This window comes from Alternaria burnsii (assembly GCF_013036055.1).
Source record: "Alternaria burnsii strain CBS107.38 chromosome Unknown 750, whole genome shotgun sequence".
Lineage (NCBI taxonomy): Eukaryota > Fungi > Ascomycota > Dothideomycetes > Pleosporales > Pleosporaceae > Alternaria > Alternaria burnsii.
The window spans coordinates 2,234,050-2,247,251 of record NW_024066108.1 but is presented as its reverse complement, the minus strand read 5'-3'; the positions used below and the strand labels follow the sequence as shown (position 1 = coordinate 2,247,251).

Here is a 13,202-nt window from a genome sequence, read left to right as displayed (position 1 = left end):
TGACGAAAGCTGGAAAAAGCAAGAACACAAAACATCTTGTCTTGTGGAACGGATGCAAGGAGATGAGTTCTTCGTTCAGCGCCTAGTCTACACTCACTCACAACTACCAGCGTATGTAATGTCAGTATGAGATATCGATGTTGATTTTCAGAAGATCGACAGCCGCGAAGTCACTTTCGAGAATGTATCACTGTCGATGTGGAGGACATCTGGTCGCCCCAAGCAATGTCCCTGCCGGTGGAGTCGGATCGCTCGGATGTGCAAACAATCGCATGACAAACAAATTATTCATGTTATGAGCTGCAGAGTGTCTGTTGCTTCTTGGATTTCTCGGCATAGTTGACATTGACATTGACATACCCTTCGAAGTTGTCGCGTGTCGCGTGGCTTTGCGTCTTGGCAGACCGTCACTTTCTGGTTCGAAAGTCCGCAACCTCCGTGCCGTGAGATTCGTCGACATCCCACCCTCACTCTGACCCTACAACACTTTTGCGCATGCTTGGCGCGCCCGACCTTGCGACAGGAGAAGATGTCTCCATGTTGCGTACCATCATTGCGACCGGCTGCCTGATTTGGTGGGTAGTAGTCTGGAATGTTTGTGCTATTGGCTTCGTTCAGCTTTTCCGCTATTACTGGAGGAGACCTCAGCAGGCAACGTGCGTTACGACATTGAAAGACGATGAAGTCCCTCGAGTCACCGTTATACGGCCAGTCAAAGGCCTCGACCCACGATTGTACGAATGCCTCGCAGCCACCCTCCGCCAGACATACCCCAAAGACAAACTGAACACCGTGTTCTGCGTTCCTGAGCGATCCGATCCCGCCTTTCCGATTCTCGAACGCCTATGTAATGACTTCCCGGACGCCCATGTGCAAATCTTGGTCGAAGAAGAGGATCCGCTGCTACTGAAGGATAATAATGCGCTGGGACCCAATCCGAAGATCAGAAACATGAGTCGTGCCTATAGGGAGGCCGAGGGCGACATCGTGTGGGTGCTTGACTGTAACGTCTGGGTCGGCAAGGGCGTTTGCGGTCGACTAGTGGACCTACTATGTGGCTTTGGACAGGACAAACATGGCAACAGCAAGAGAAAGTACAAGTTCGTGCACCAGACACCTCTCACGGTAGACCTCGATTCGCAAGGTCTATCGCTACAGGACAGGAAGGAATTGCTCGGAGGAAAACCAGAAGCTGCAGCACAGTTGACCAATATCGCGGCAAGCACATCTTCGGATCCTCGCAACCACTCGGGAAGTACTATCAGGAAGCTGCTGCAGCGTGGTGGCGGACGTCTGGACGAAGCTTTCATGTCTTCTGCCCACGCCAAATTCTACCAAGCCATCAACACCGTCGCTGTAGCACCCTGTATTATGGGCAAGAGTACCATGTTTCGTCGCTCCCAACTCAACTATGTCACCTCATCGAACCCAGAACGCACTCCCGGTATCGATTTCTTCTCCGACAATATCTGCGAAGATCACCTCATTGGCGATGTGCTGTGGAAAGAACCCCAAGCTTTCGAGAAACGAGGTTACCAACCAGAACCAGGGACCAAGAAGGAGACTTGGGGCAAGCACGCTATGCTCTTTGGTGACTTCTGCTACCAGCCAATCAGCCATACGTCTGTGATGGCCTACTTACAGCGTCGTATTCGATGGCTACGAGTACGGAAGTTCACGGTCACGTTAGCAACGTTTGTGGAGCCAGGAACGGAGAGTCTTCTGTGTGGGCTGTATGGCGCATACGCTCTAACGACGCTACCCATATTTCACAACATCGGCATCAGCTCGACTTGGACCTCCTTCTTTCTCATCTGGCTCCTACATCTGTCTGCTTGGTGTCTAGTGGACTACGTCCAATATCTGTTGCTTCACTGCGCCAAGACTGTCGAAATCGATGCCGACACTCCTGATTTTATCTTGCCCCAGCGTTCAACCTCTGCATACCACCGCACCGAAGTTCTTGAGCCTCTCCTTGGCAATAAGACTCCAAGTGAGCCAAGTCTACTTGATGGTGCAAGAAGAAACTTCATGGACTTTCTCTATGCTTGGCTTGGTCGCGAGTTCTTTGCATTACCTGTATGGGTCATTGCGTTTTGGGGCGGCGTTACTGTAGAATGGCGAGGACGGAAGTTCTGGGTCGGGCTAGACATGAAGGTTCATGAGATATTGCCCCAAGTGAACGAAGCCAAGAAAGACCAGGGCAAGAAGACTTAGCGCTTTATGCGTCTTTGAATTAGATTTTGTACAGCATGTAGCCATGAAAGCATTTCAGGCGTTTCCAGGACAATACAGACGCAGTCAGACGGATGCACTGACATTCAGATGGTGAACTGACTCTTTGTTAATCAAGAGTAAGTATAACCAAGCTAATCCTGTCGTGCAGGGTCCAGCTGGATGCCTCCTACAATACCATCAATCTCCTTCATGACGTCTGGCGTAAGCTTGTCCAAAACTTTCAGAGCTGCACAGTTGTCCACCACCTGCTCCGGTCTCGAAGCCCCAGTAATCACTGCAGAGACATGCGGGTTCTTCAAGCACCACGCAAGCGCTAGCTGCGATTGATTGATGCCCAGCTTATCCGCAATTGGCTGTTTCTGCGTTAGCGAAACAGCATCCAGAATTTATAAGCATTTGACCTACCTTCAAGTTTCTTGCGCTGTTGATCATGCCACTCCACTCATCGTTTCCATATCGGTCACGCATTCCACTCACGAAACCATCTTTTCCTTCGGCGAATCTTGAACCTGCTGGCGGTGCATCTGGACTATCGTTGTACTTCCCACTCAGCAGCCCAAACTTCAATGGCGAGAATGTAGTTAAGCCAAGTCCAAATCGTGCATACAGGCGCTGGAATTCGCCCTCAACCTTCTTCCTTTCGAGCAAATTATACTGCGGTTGCTCGACTATCGGTGCAATGAGACCCAACTGCTTCGCTATTCCGCATGCCTCGGCGATTTCATCTGCGGACCATTCAGACGTGCCCCAGTACAGTGCCCACCCCTTTTGCTCAATGACATGGTTGAATGCGCGGACCGTTTCTTCCATAGGCGTAAGACGATCAGGACGATGCGCATACACTATATCGACATACTCCAAATCCATGCGCTTAAGGGATGCACGGAGTCCTTCGATGATGTGTTTGCGTGAGAGACCATGGTTGTTGACAAGCACCTCGCCATTTGCGCCGCCCCAGTTGAGTTTCGTGGATATCACGATGTCGTTGCGATTCCATGCGAACTTCTTGATAGCCTGGCCCATAATGATCTCGGACTGGCCACCAGCGTAAGACTCGGCAGTATCAAAAAACGTGATACCGTTGTCATATGCTGTCTTCATGATGGAAAATGTGAGTTCTATGGTTATGATTAGTTGCGTGGCTGATAAGCGTGAAGACAAAAATCACCATTCTCGACATGGCCTCCGAAGCTGCAATTTGTTTGATCAGTATGTGTATGCAGATGAACGGGGGGTTGAACATACGTGAGCCAACCGCCCAAACCGAGTGCAGATACATGCAAACCTGAGTTACCCAGGCGGCGGTACTGCATACCAGTTTTACGAGGTTCCTCCCAAGCCATTATGTGTGTAGTTGGATAATCTTGTGAAACGTTTCAAAAGCTCGATTTCAATGTATATCGAAGTAAGTGTGCGTCTCAAACAGAGCCACCATTACAGTCACACGCTCTGCTAAGGCTGTCCAAAATTCTGTCGGCTACACCCAAAGCAGCAATTTCTCCATGCAGAGCGATGCCGGCGATGTGTTCTCCCGCATCGGACGAAAAATCCTCTTTTAGGCAGTCGCGTTGAGTATGTGCTGTTGAGGCCTTGGTATTCGCGATTCCGGAATGACTCGCGAGAACGTGGAGAGTCCCGAGGTCGTCATTGATCCCCGCAATCACGACATAGGGCAGCTCTGGGTAATAGTGGGGTGTTGGAGAGAAAGTGGGTCCGACTAGAGACGTCTTCATTGAACAGGACGGGTCTCTGCAGCCGACGCGAGGACGCATACTCACCCTCTGGCTGACTTGCGGCCTAGTAAAATTCAAAAAAACATACGATAAACAAATACAAACAGTAACAAGATGTGCAAGCACTCAGAAGACACTCACCAACGGCTTTCACGCAATAGTAACGTCCATTGAATGTCAGAACACTCGCGTCGAGAGTTGCGAATAGACCTCGGAATAATCTCAGTTACGGATTGCCGATAGTTCGGTGCGGCTGAAATTTCGGTGGCGGAGCAATTGGCGAAAGCATGTGATGTTGCAACCACAGCCCGTCCAGTATGTTACCATGCACATTGATCTTGACTAACTGCTTAATGCCATCGGCTATCTTTCCGAGACCAGACTAGACCGTGAACCTGAAGTCCAGCCGCTTGTTGCCGTCCTTCTCACGCGCGGCAATGTCTGCTTGGTAGACAGCCTTCTCTTCCGAAGTCATTTGCTCCCACTTCTCTTGCTTCTTCTTGTTCAGTCGTACCAGGGCCCATCGCTGAACGAGGAAGGTGATAACACTCAATGCGCAGATCGCCACTAGCACTGAGTTGCCTTGTTTGTAGTACGGACCATCGTATTTACGGTAGATTTGTGAACTGATCAAAGATCCAATTTGCACAATAACGTTGTACGTTGCGGCCGTAATCGCACGCTTCTTGACGTCGAATGTATTTTCCGAGATCCAGGACGAGACCAAAGGATGGAAATATGGGTAACCGGAGATCAACGTAATTAGAGAGAAGCGGCCCCATTCGCGGCCTCCGTCGGGTAGCGTCAGAAGGGCGATAAGGAGTGGCATGATCCAGAACTCGCCAAAAATGCAGTGGAACGTGCGTTCGTTGAAGTAATCGCTCGAATATGCTAGGGCTAGCATGGTAATGACTTGCAGCGCAGCGGATGGGATAGTCAACATGTTACTGTCAAATGTGCTGAAGCCGAGACGTTTTAGTGTAAGCGTAAGGTAGCCTTGCACTGGGGAGGCAGGAATGTAAGCAACGAGGCCGATGAAGTATAGACCCCACATGGAGGAGTCAGACCATGCCGCACGGATGTCCTTGAACGTGGCAGGCTCTTTGAGAGCCGTAAGGCCTTTTGCTGGATCGTCTCGAAGGATGCGGTTTACCATAACTGAATTCGAGCGTACGAAGTCAGTGAATGTCTCATATATACAGTTCGTAGCTGGAAACTTACTGATCTCTTCCCGCTCGGTGTACCAGCCCTTACGCCAAAGCACGTTCGTTGTTGATGTCGGCGCTGCGGGTAGGTACAAAAACGACAATATGGCAATGACAACCGTTAAGAGACCTTCAAGGAGGAAGAGCCAAAACCAGCCAGGCTTCCCACCGACACCGCGCATTTCCAGAATCCCGGCTGCGAGCAATGCGGAGATAACACGAGCGATGTTGAGTGTCGACCAGAAGGCTGCAAGACGTATGGAAAGCTCCTTGGACTTGTAGAAGTAGGTCGCAAACAAGATAACACCAGGGATGAAACCACCCTCACAAAGTCCAATGGCTGCGCGACCCAGATAGAATGAAGTCCGGTCGTGCATCCATGCCTGGCCCCAAGATGCAGTTCCCCAGGCTAACATCATAGTTGGAAGGATGTACTTGAAACCATATCGCTTGGTGAGACTAGATAGAAGTGTGGTCAGACAGTGACTGCAAAATGATTCTGATATCACTCACAACTGGACCGGAAACTCGGCAGCAAGGAAGCAAATCAGTTGTATGGTCGTGCCATTGTTGTAATCATCAGAAGTCAGACCAAGATCGTTCAGAAGATTATCCGCAAGTGCATTCGATAGATTTCCGCGATCAAGCTGCAACAGTCAGTATTCGTAATCGTCAAGTAGCTTGTATCAACTTTCCTGCAGCCCGAACATCATCAGACAGAGCCATGTGAGCAGTCGTAGGTCTGTCTTCCGTACAACACGACGTTCTTCCTCCACGCTCCAGCTCGCATGGGGGTCGAAGCGATGCCGGCCTTCGTAGCTGTCGTGTGGGGGAACGATGTCTGCAAGCTCCTCTCTACCCACATGGGCCGATGATTTCAACGAGTTGGCATCTTCGCTGATCCGTGTCGTATGCGGGGCTGCTTCGATGTCGTTGCCCATGTTGAAGAGCTGCAGTCGTCGACCTCAATACGAGTCCTACGAATAGAGGCTGTTACAAAGATCTAATGATCGACACGCTACATCTCCCCTGACATGCTTTTACTCCTCTATATATCATCTTGGAGATTGCATGTCGCAATTGCGGCTCATCTCGTCGCCATCGTCGCCATCCTACCGAGGCAGTAAATGCGCCGACGAAGGAGGGGAAAGCGCGGTGTTGTGCATACTAATGCATCTGCTATTGGTTTTCCCCTCTTGACCCCCGGCTTAGCGTTCACGGAATGGTGTAGGCTAGGCTCGGCGTGCCTAATCCCGGAACATACAACTAGTCCGATGACGTGCTTTACCACACATGCCGAAGATGTGCCACCCTGGTCTCTGGTAGATATTAGACGTTCGAGATTTCCAGGTATGTAAGATTGTTAGCCTTCAGGCTGTGGAAGTGCTTTACAACTCTAGAGCTAAGTCGAAAGCCAAAACTACTTTTAAGCCACATCACTCCTAAGATGCCTTCAATCAAGCGCAATCGTATCGAAGATGTCCATGAAGACGGGGACGCCAACATCATTGGCGGACACGCCAGTGCCAGGTCGAGGCTTCTGGAGCCCTTGGTTTATTCTGGGTCGCTGGATAGCTTCCAACACCAAGACTTAACCCCAGTCATCGGAAGAGAATTCGAAGGTCTCCAGGTGACCGATCTGCTTCGATGGGGTGATGCTATGATCAAAGATCTGGCTATCACGGGTACGGTTTCCATCTCTAACTTGACGAAGTCGGTGGCTGATAAAACCTCAAGTATCACAACGCGGCGTCGTCTTTCTGAGGAACCAAGATGTCACACCAAATCAGATGAAAGACCTGATGTTGCGCATAACTGAGCTGTCAGGTTGTGTATGTCTACTCGATTACCAACATGAACTTATTTCCACAACGCTGACAGATTGTTAGCCCTCATCATCTGGACTCCATGTACACCCCCTTACCGAAGAAGGCTCCGAACTGGGAGATCAGATCTCTGTCATAAGCAGTGAAAAGCAGAAGAAAGGTGGTGGTCTCACTCACCAACTCTCGGATGTCAGTCGTTTCGCATCTGCGGGCTGGCATAGTGACATTACTTTTGAACCAGTACCGTCAGACTATGCGATGTTGAAAATTCATACACTACCAGCAACAGGTGGTGACACGCTGTGGGCTTCCGGCTACGAGATCTACGACCGCCTCTCTCCCGCGATGCGGTCATTCCTGGAGGGCTTGACTGCGACGCACGACGCGAAGTTTTTTCTAGAAGAAGCAGAGCGGCTAGGAAATCCATTGAGGAAGGGTGTCCGTGGTAATCCATTGAATCAGGGGGACGCACTCACAGCCACACATCCAGTTATAAGAACAAATCGTAAGCTTGTTGATTCCTCTCCTGCGTTGCAAACGCTAATCTGCGCCACAGCTGTGACGGGTTGGAAATCAGTATACGTGAACAAAGGATTTACCAAACGTATCAATGGCGTCACGAAGGACGAATCTGACCTCATTCTGCCGTATTTGTTCAACCTTGTAACGCAGAACCACGATGCGCAGGTGCGGTTTAAGTGGCGGCCGAATGACTTGGCTATTTGGGATAACCGTAGTACGTGGCATTGTGCAACATATGACTACGATGAAGCCAGGGCAGGCGACCGAGTGGCTAGCTTGGGCGAGGCACCATATTTGGACTTGGGAAGTCAAGGGAGGAGGGAGGCTTTGGGATTAAGATAGGTGATACTCCATTGTAGATATCTATCCACGCGTTGACGCGCGGAAAGCGACCTCATGGCGACTATTTTCAGGGAAAAGTTGTTCAAACCTCGTTGCAATCCTGAAGAATGTTTGATTCGCGCTGATTCAGGGCTAATGTGAGACAATGGGTGGTTGGGGAAAGTTTGCATTTCGAAGGTGACGTATGGCACTAGTATCTGTCCATTTTAGCGCAGAGCAGCTGCTTACCGCAACCAGTTGTCATTGGAAGTCTCTCAGCGATACGCCAGGGCTCCCTTCTCTTCAACAACACACTTGGCTGAACTATTATATTGCATTTTTCGCTCGTTTTAGGTCCCAATTCCCTGACTTCCCGAGCAAGCCGCCTGGATAACGCGCAAGCTTATGGGACTTCACAGAACTTTCTAAGATTGTGTACGCACCAACGCACGCTCTGACGAGTCACTCCACGGTCTAACAAGCTCTGAAAACTTTCATCTGTAAATCTACTGGTGATATGATGGAATAAAGCTTTTCAAAACACACGACCACTACGTCTAGCTTATGAGCATCACATGTGGTCTATGACAAGAGCCCAAAGTAAGACGTGCAACAACATCGTACTTTGATCTGTCGAGCTCTTCTTTCAGCACTTTCAGGTAGCTCGTTACCTTGGGGGGCCAGAAAGGCATCATCGAGTCTAGATCAAGGCGGTATTGTAAGGAAAACCAGGGCTCGCTGAGTTATTTCAGGCACTTACTGAGCAAACCTCGAAAAAAAAATCTCGGAATCATGATTGAAAAGCGCTGTTATGTGGTTTTCCAAGGCGAATTGAGATTAAGCACATGTCACGCGACCTGAAGACTATTTAACGTGATATCAGGTCATGATTGATCCGAATGTAAGCCCCGAGCTAGTGATTGCAGCAGTCTGATCTGGACTGAATCTCGATATGTACACACATGATACACCCGTGTTCTCTTCGGATTCTTCAAGTCAATCGAAAAACATTGAGCCTATGACCGTTGGCAAATCTCCCAATTTACTGAGCATAGAGAACAACATGCCCGCCTTCAGGCTCTCTCAGCTACAACTTTACTTTGCTGCGTCCTTCACCAGAGGCTTGGCCCAGGTTCCAAGCCAGCATGATACTTCTACTCTTGTTTTTTTGGTGCCACTCCGGGGAACATGAGACCACCGTGCAGCAACATTGATGCCACATCCTTACGATCTCTGTTGAGTTTCAAGTCTGTCGACGTCTACGAGATTGCTCAGGTGCAAGACTCTACACTGACCTTGACGTGAGAATCCGAACCTTCTACTTCAAATAAGAACGATACTCCTCAACCATCTTGTACCAAAAAGCATATGATGCACAGCACAATTTGGGTGAAAGGTGCGATTAAAGACCAGATATTTGAGGGTTGGACATGGGGCTGAACGGATCAGCTTCTACGTCGTAGCACAGTATCGATTGACAACAGAAATATGTAATATAAGTATACTTCATCTTAGCAGTATGTACTAGCAACGATAATATCATCGTATGGAAAGGCATCGCATGCGTAAACGCTATCAGATCTAAAGCTCGTCGAAGCGCCCAAAAGCACAAACAAAAAATATATATATAAAACCGATGAACACCATTCTGCGCCTTACTCTAAAACGCCTCGAATGCTCAGAATGTCGCACAAAGGGAGAACATATCATGCCCTCTTCTCTCTGAATTGACCCGTTGGACCTGCACTAAAAGCACCACTGATAATGCGTTTCAGCTGTTTGGGTTTACTTTGTGGGGGTCTCTCGCCGCTTGCGGTACTCTTGCGACTGAGTCCGGTACCTGTTCGGGTAATACCATCCATACTCATACTGATTCCCATATCCATAGCATTACTGCTACGTCGTGCGCGTCTCGTTGCATCTTCGTTCTCCTTCTGGTGTAAAGTTTCCGACGGAAGCAAGATAGCACGATCCAGTGCGTACGGGAGTCCACGGTGGCGACCACGGATCTGCATGGCAATGATGATGAGTTTGCTCAGTGTCTTGAACTGGCCTGAGAAGGAGGTGTTGTAACCAGGGAAGCCTTGACTCAATCCTACAGTACCATATGCTGAGACGATTTCGAACAGGACGGAGAAGAGACTGAACGCGTACTCGTTTGTGTTCTCAAGCCGCGGGCCTTCAATGATGGCAATGAGGAAGAACCCCAAGAAGACGAACCATAAGTCGAATGAGAGTTGTCGGCGCAAGTGGTGCGAGAGGTAGCTCGATTGCTCCTCGTCTTCGTCTTCTGTGGCCCAAACACCCAGGGACTTCTCCTCGTACACATTGGATTGGCGGATGGACATGGCGATAGGGAAAATAGATATGTACATCATGATGAGGTAGCTGACTTGTACTGCAGGGTGCAGATCAGCAATGTTGACTACAGCGAAACCTGCAGTACGAGTTGAAGCAGCTTGGAAAAGACCGGCAAGAAAGCGATGACCACCTGACAGGGAAGTGACAGTCGGGTCGTTGAGCTGCAGGGCGTTAGTCAGAAGTAATTTGGCCTGAATAACATCGTACTTACGTCGAGGATGATGAAGAAGATCAAATCTACACCGTTGAGAATAACAAGGATCCAGAACAGCCACCAGTTTGCCTTGCTTGGAAAAAGTAAAGTGAAGCATCGACGTGGGTGATCCAGCAAAAAGCGAAGCTCTTCCCAAATGGCGCTGCTCTTGGGCACCATCTTGGAGTACATCCAGATGGTGAAGCGAAGCATACAGGGAAAACCAGTATTGCCGATGATAATGAGGAAGGTACCCAGTACGAGAGGCCATATAGCTAGCTGAAAAGAGACCATCGAGTCCGGAGTGAGTGTGAAACCTAGGTCGTTAAACAAAGAAGCTGAAGTGAAGAAACCCCACCAGGTCGGGTCGATACCAGCTTCTCTCACTACATTGCTGTAATGAGAATCATGGTTGATCCAGGGTGCCAGACAAATAACGCCGATGGTGTGCCAGCCAAGGTAAAAGATAATGAGAATCATGGCGAGGAGTTTTAGAGCACGATATTCGATACCGCCTAGTTCTTCTCTTTGCTCTTCAGTTAGATCCACAAAATTCGAGTTACGTCCGAGAGTTGGGGTCCAGCTGAGGTATGGCATCGGATCTTCTTCCTCTTCGTCCTTATTCCTAGTAAGGAAACTGGTCAAGGTTCTTGACCGCGACCTGCTACGTATATGCATTCCTGGCGTAGGAACAGTTGTATCGCCTTCATTTGTTCTGGTTCTGTCATAAACAGAGTGCCCAGTAGGACGTGCCTGTCGGTCCGGTACGTCGATGGTGATGTGATTTCTCAGTGGCCGATCGTCGCCATTCAAAGCGTGAGGAACAGAGTTTGAGCGTTCGCGTTTTGGATGGGACTCATGTGACAGCCTACTCGCAACTCTATCCAGCTCCTCTCCTTTGATCGCCTCTGGGATAAGACCCTGGTCAAAGTCGCGTGGGCCCGGAATGCGCAGCTTATTCCTCGCTGTGGGATTACGCTGTGCTTCTACAAAAGCAATACTTCTCTCTTTGTTAGATTGTGGAAGGCGGCCACCAGGAGATTCTTCAAGCGACTCCCTGGGCTTCTTGTCGGTGGGCGTGCTAAGGTTGTCCGCCCAGACAATACCGGTGGGGGCGTTTTGAACAGGAGTCGTGGGTCGAAACGGAGGCATCTCGTCCTCGCTGGAACTGGATCTCCGAGGATTTATGCCATTGCCAGTCCAGTCCAGTCCGTCACTGAAGGCGTATTCGTTTGCGATTGTTCCACCGTGTGCATGGCCGCTAGAACCACGCATGACCCGGATCTCGCGCGCACCAACCGCTTGCTCTTCCTGTCCAGCACTCCGATCTGTCACGGCCTTCATCTCGCTCTTCCTCTTAGAAAGCGTGCGGGTCCGACCGCTTTTGTTTCCCCTCTCGATTACGATATTCTGGAAGCGCTTTTCGAACCAATAGAGGCGCACGACGACGACGGAGCTGTGGATGAAGATGGGTGTGCATAAGCTGGCGATGATATAGATGGTTATCTAAACAATGTTAGTACGACCATGATTCATTACTCTTAGAATAGCACGTACCTGTTGATACAAGTCCAATAAGTTGATATCAATTCTGCACCCATGGTCAGTTGATATCCTGAATAAATCCAGGATCGAACGTACGTGTTCAGACCACTTTGTGTTGCTGCACCGCTGGCGAAGAAGAGCGCGTCGATGTACGGTATGCGACCACCACCATACATGATGACGGACCCAATCAGCGCCCACGAAATAATATATGCATCTGCAGACAAATTAGTCCAGGTCCAGCAAATGTTCCCTTTCTATGAACATACAGTGGAGAGTAATGAAGTTGGCGTGTGGTATAAGAGCCTTCAGACTGGATGGCGTGCGCTTCTTCAGCCATGCGAACATGACTAGCCAGGGACCGAACATGTTTGCCCCTCGCAGCCGTCAAGGCGGAACCAAGGGAAGGTGTAGTCTCTCAGCGAAGGGTCCTAGTTTGATGGAGAGGAAAGATCAGCGGAGAAGTAGTGCGAAGGAAGAGCTGAAAGATCGAGTCTAATCGATCGCGCCCAAGCAGACAGGACGTCAACGGACCGAGCCGGTAGCGCGTCGCAGAAAAGGTCCGTCGTAATGGTGCATGATTAAGAGAGAAGAGAGTGAAGTGATGTCTCAAGTGGGCACTGTGAACTACGGGTCGTGTTGCGGCAAATAGTCGTATGGTCCATTGTGAAAGATTGCCGGCTTGTCGCGCTGCCAGGTGCGGCGATGACGCTACGCGAAAGGGGTGTCGAAGCCGCGGAACGCTGCGTGCCCAGCCTCCTATCGCAGCCGGAGTTTAACAGACCCCTGTACCAAACATGGAGAACCCAATCGACAAGGACGTCTCGCCCACACCTGCAAAAGCACTACACCGCTTCCAACAGAGTTCACATGTACGACATGCTCTCGAGTCTTGGTATGCATGCACGTTGGACATGTGTTTGTTCTCCACCTGTATGCTTCCGCTCCGCCCCGCTATCCATTGCCCCGCGTCGCGTGAGCAGTCCCAAGGGAGATTTTGATAAACAATGCCCCTCCACACTTCAATACATATATTGGGTGTGGATAACTGCAACCCTTGCTAGAATATACTTGCCAGCGCATCATATCGTCATGTTGGTTGGCTTGGTCCGTCGGCCGAGCTGACATCTCACCACTTGAACACAACAAATTCCAAGGAACGCCGACATTGTTCCAGGATAACGTGGTACTGGCGATTGCACGCTTATGTTTCAGAACCAAGATGCTTGTTTCGGCATTGAAAGGATGCGCCTGATTG

At 49.8% G+C, this 13,202-nt stretch overlaps 5 protein-coding genes across 5 annotated transcripts; 2 read left to right on the top strand and 3 right to left on the bottom strand.

Moving 5' to 3' along the window:
* Nucleotides 1-495: 495 nt before the first annotated feature.
* On the top strand, nucleotides 496-2,217 carry GT037_002179 (glycosyltransferase family 21 protein; the record flags this gene model as incomplete). The annotated part of the gene is made up of 1 exon (XM_038927226.1): nucleotides 496-2,217. One exon carries the CDS (start codon nucleotides 496-498, stop codon nucleotides 2,215-2,217), a length of 1,722 nt encoding a protein of 573 aa, XP_038790518.1.
* A 152-nt stretch (nucleotides 2,218-2,369) lies between these two features.
* Nucleotides 2,370-3,581, bottom strand: GT037_002178 (uncharacterized protein; the record flags this gene model as incomplete). Its single annotated transcript, XM_038927225.1, has 4 exons — nucleotides 2,370-2,591; nucleotides 2,644-3,356; nucleotides 3,407-3,429; nucleotides 3,484-3,581. The coding sequence occupies 4 exons, from the start codon at nucleotides 3,579-3,581 to the stop codon at nucleotides 2,370-2,372; spliced, it is 1,056 nt and encodes a 351-aa protein (XP_038790517.1).
* Nucleotides 3,582-4,353: 772 nt separating this feature from the next.
* Nucleotides 4,354-6,117, bottom strand: GT037_002177 (mfs general substrate transporter; the record flags this gene model as incomplete). Its single annotated transcript, XM_038927224.1, has 4 exons — nucleotides 4,354-5,129; nucleotides 5,193-5,635; nucleotides 5,690-5,823; nucleotides 5,932-6,117. The coding sequence occupies 4 exons, from the start codon at nucleotides 6,115-6,117 to the stop codon at nucleotides 4,354-4,356; spliced, it is 1,539 nt and encodes a 512-aa protein (XP_038790516.1).
* Nucleotides 6,118-6,623: 506 nt separating this feature from the next.
* GT037_002176 (taurine catabolism dioxygenase) lies at nucleotides 6,624-7,866 on the top strand (the record flags this gene model as incomplete). Its single annotated transcript, XM_038927223.1, has 4 exons — nucleotides 6,624-6,861; nucleotides 6,914-7,008; nucleotides 7,066-7,507; nucleotides 7,559-7,866. 4 exons carry the CDS (start codon nucleotides 6,624-6,626, stop codon nucleotides 7,864-7,866), a joined length of 1,083 nt encoding a protein of 360 aa, XP_038790515.1.
* Nucleotides 7,867-9,551: 1,685 nt separating this feature from the next.
* On the bottom strand, nucleotides 9,552-12,313 carry GT037_002175 (potassium transport protein trk1 trk2; the record flags this gene model as incomplete). The annotated part of the gene is made up of 5 exons (XM_038927222.1): nucleotides 9,552-10,367; nucleotides 10,418-11,905; nucleotides 11,957-11,990; nucleotides 12,041-12,161; nucleotides 12,214-12,313. 5 exons carry the CDS (start codon nucleotides 12,311-12,313, stop codon nucleotides 9,552-9,554), a joined length of 2,559 nt encoding a protein of 852 aa, XP_038790514.1.
* Nucleotides 12,314-13,202: the final 889 nt, after the last annotated feature.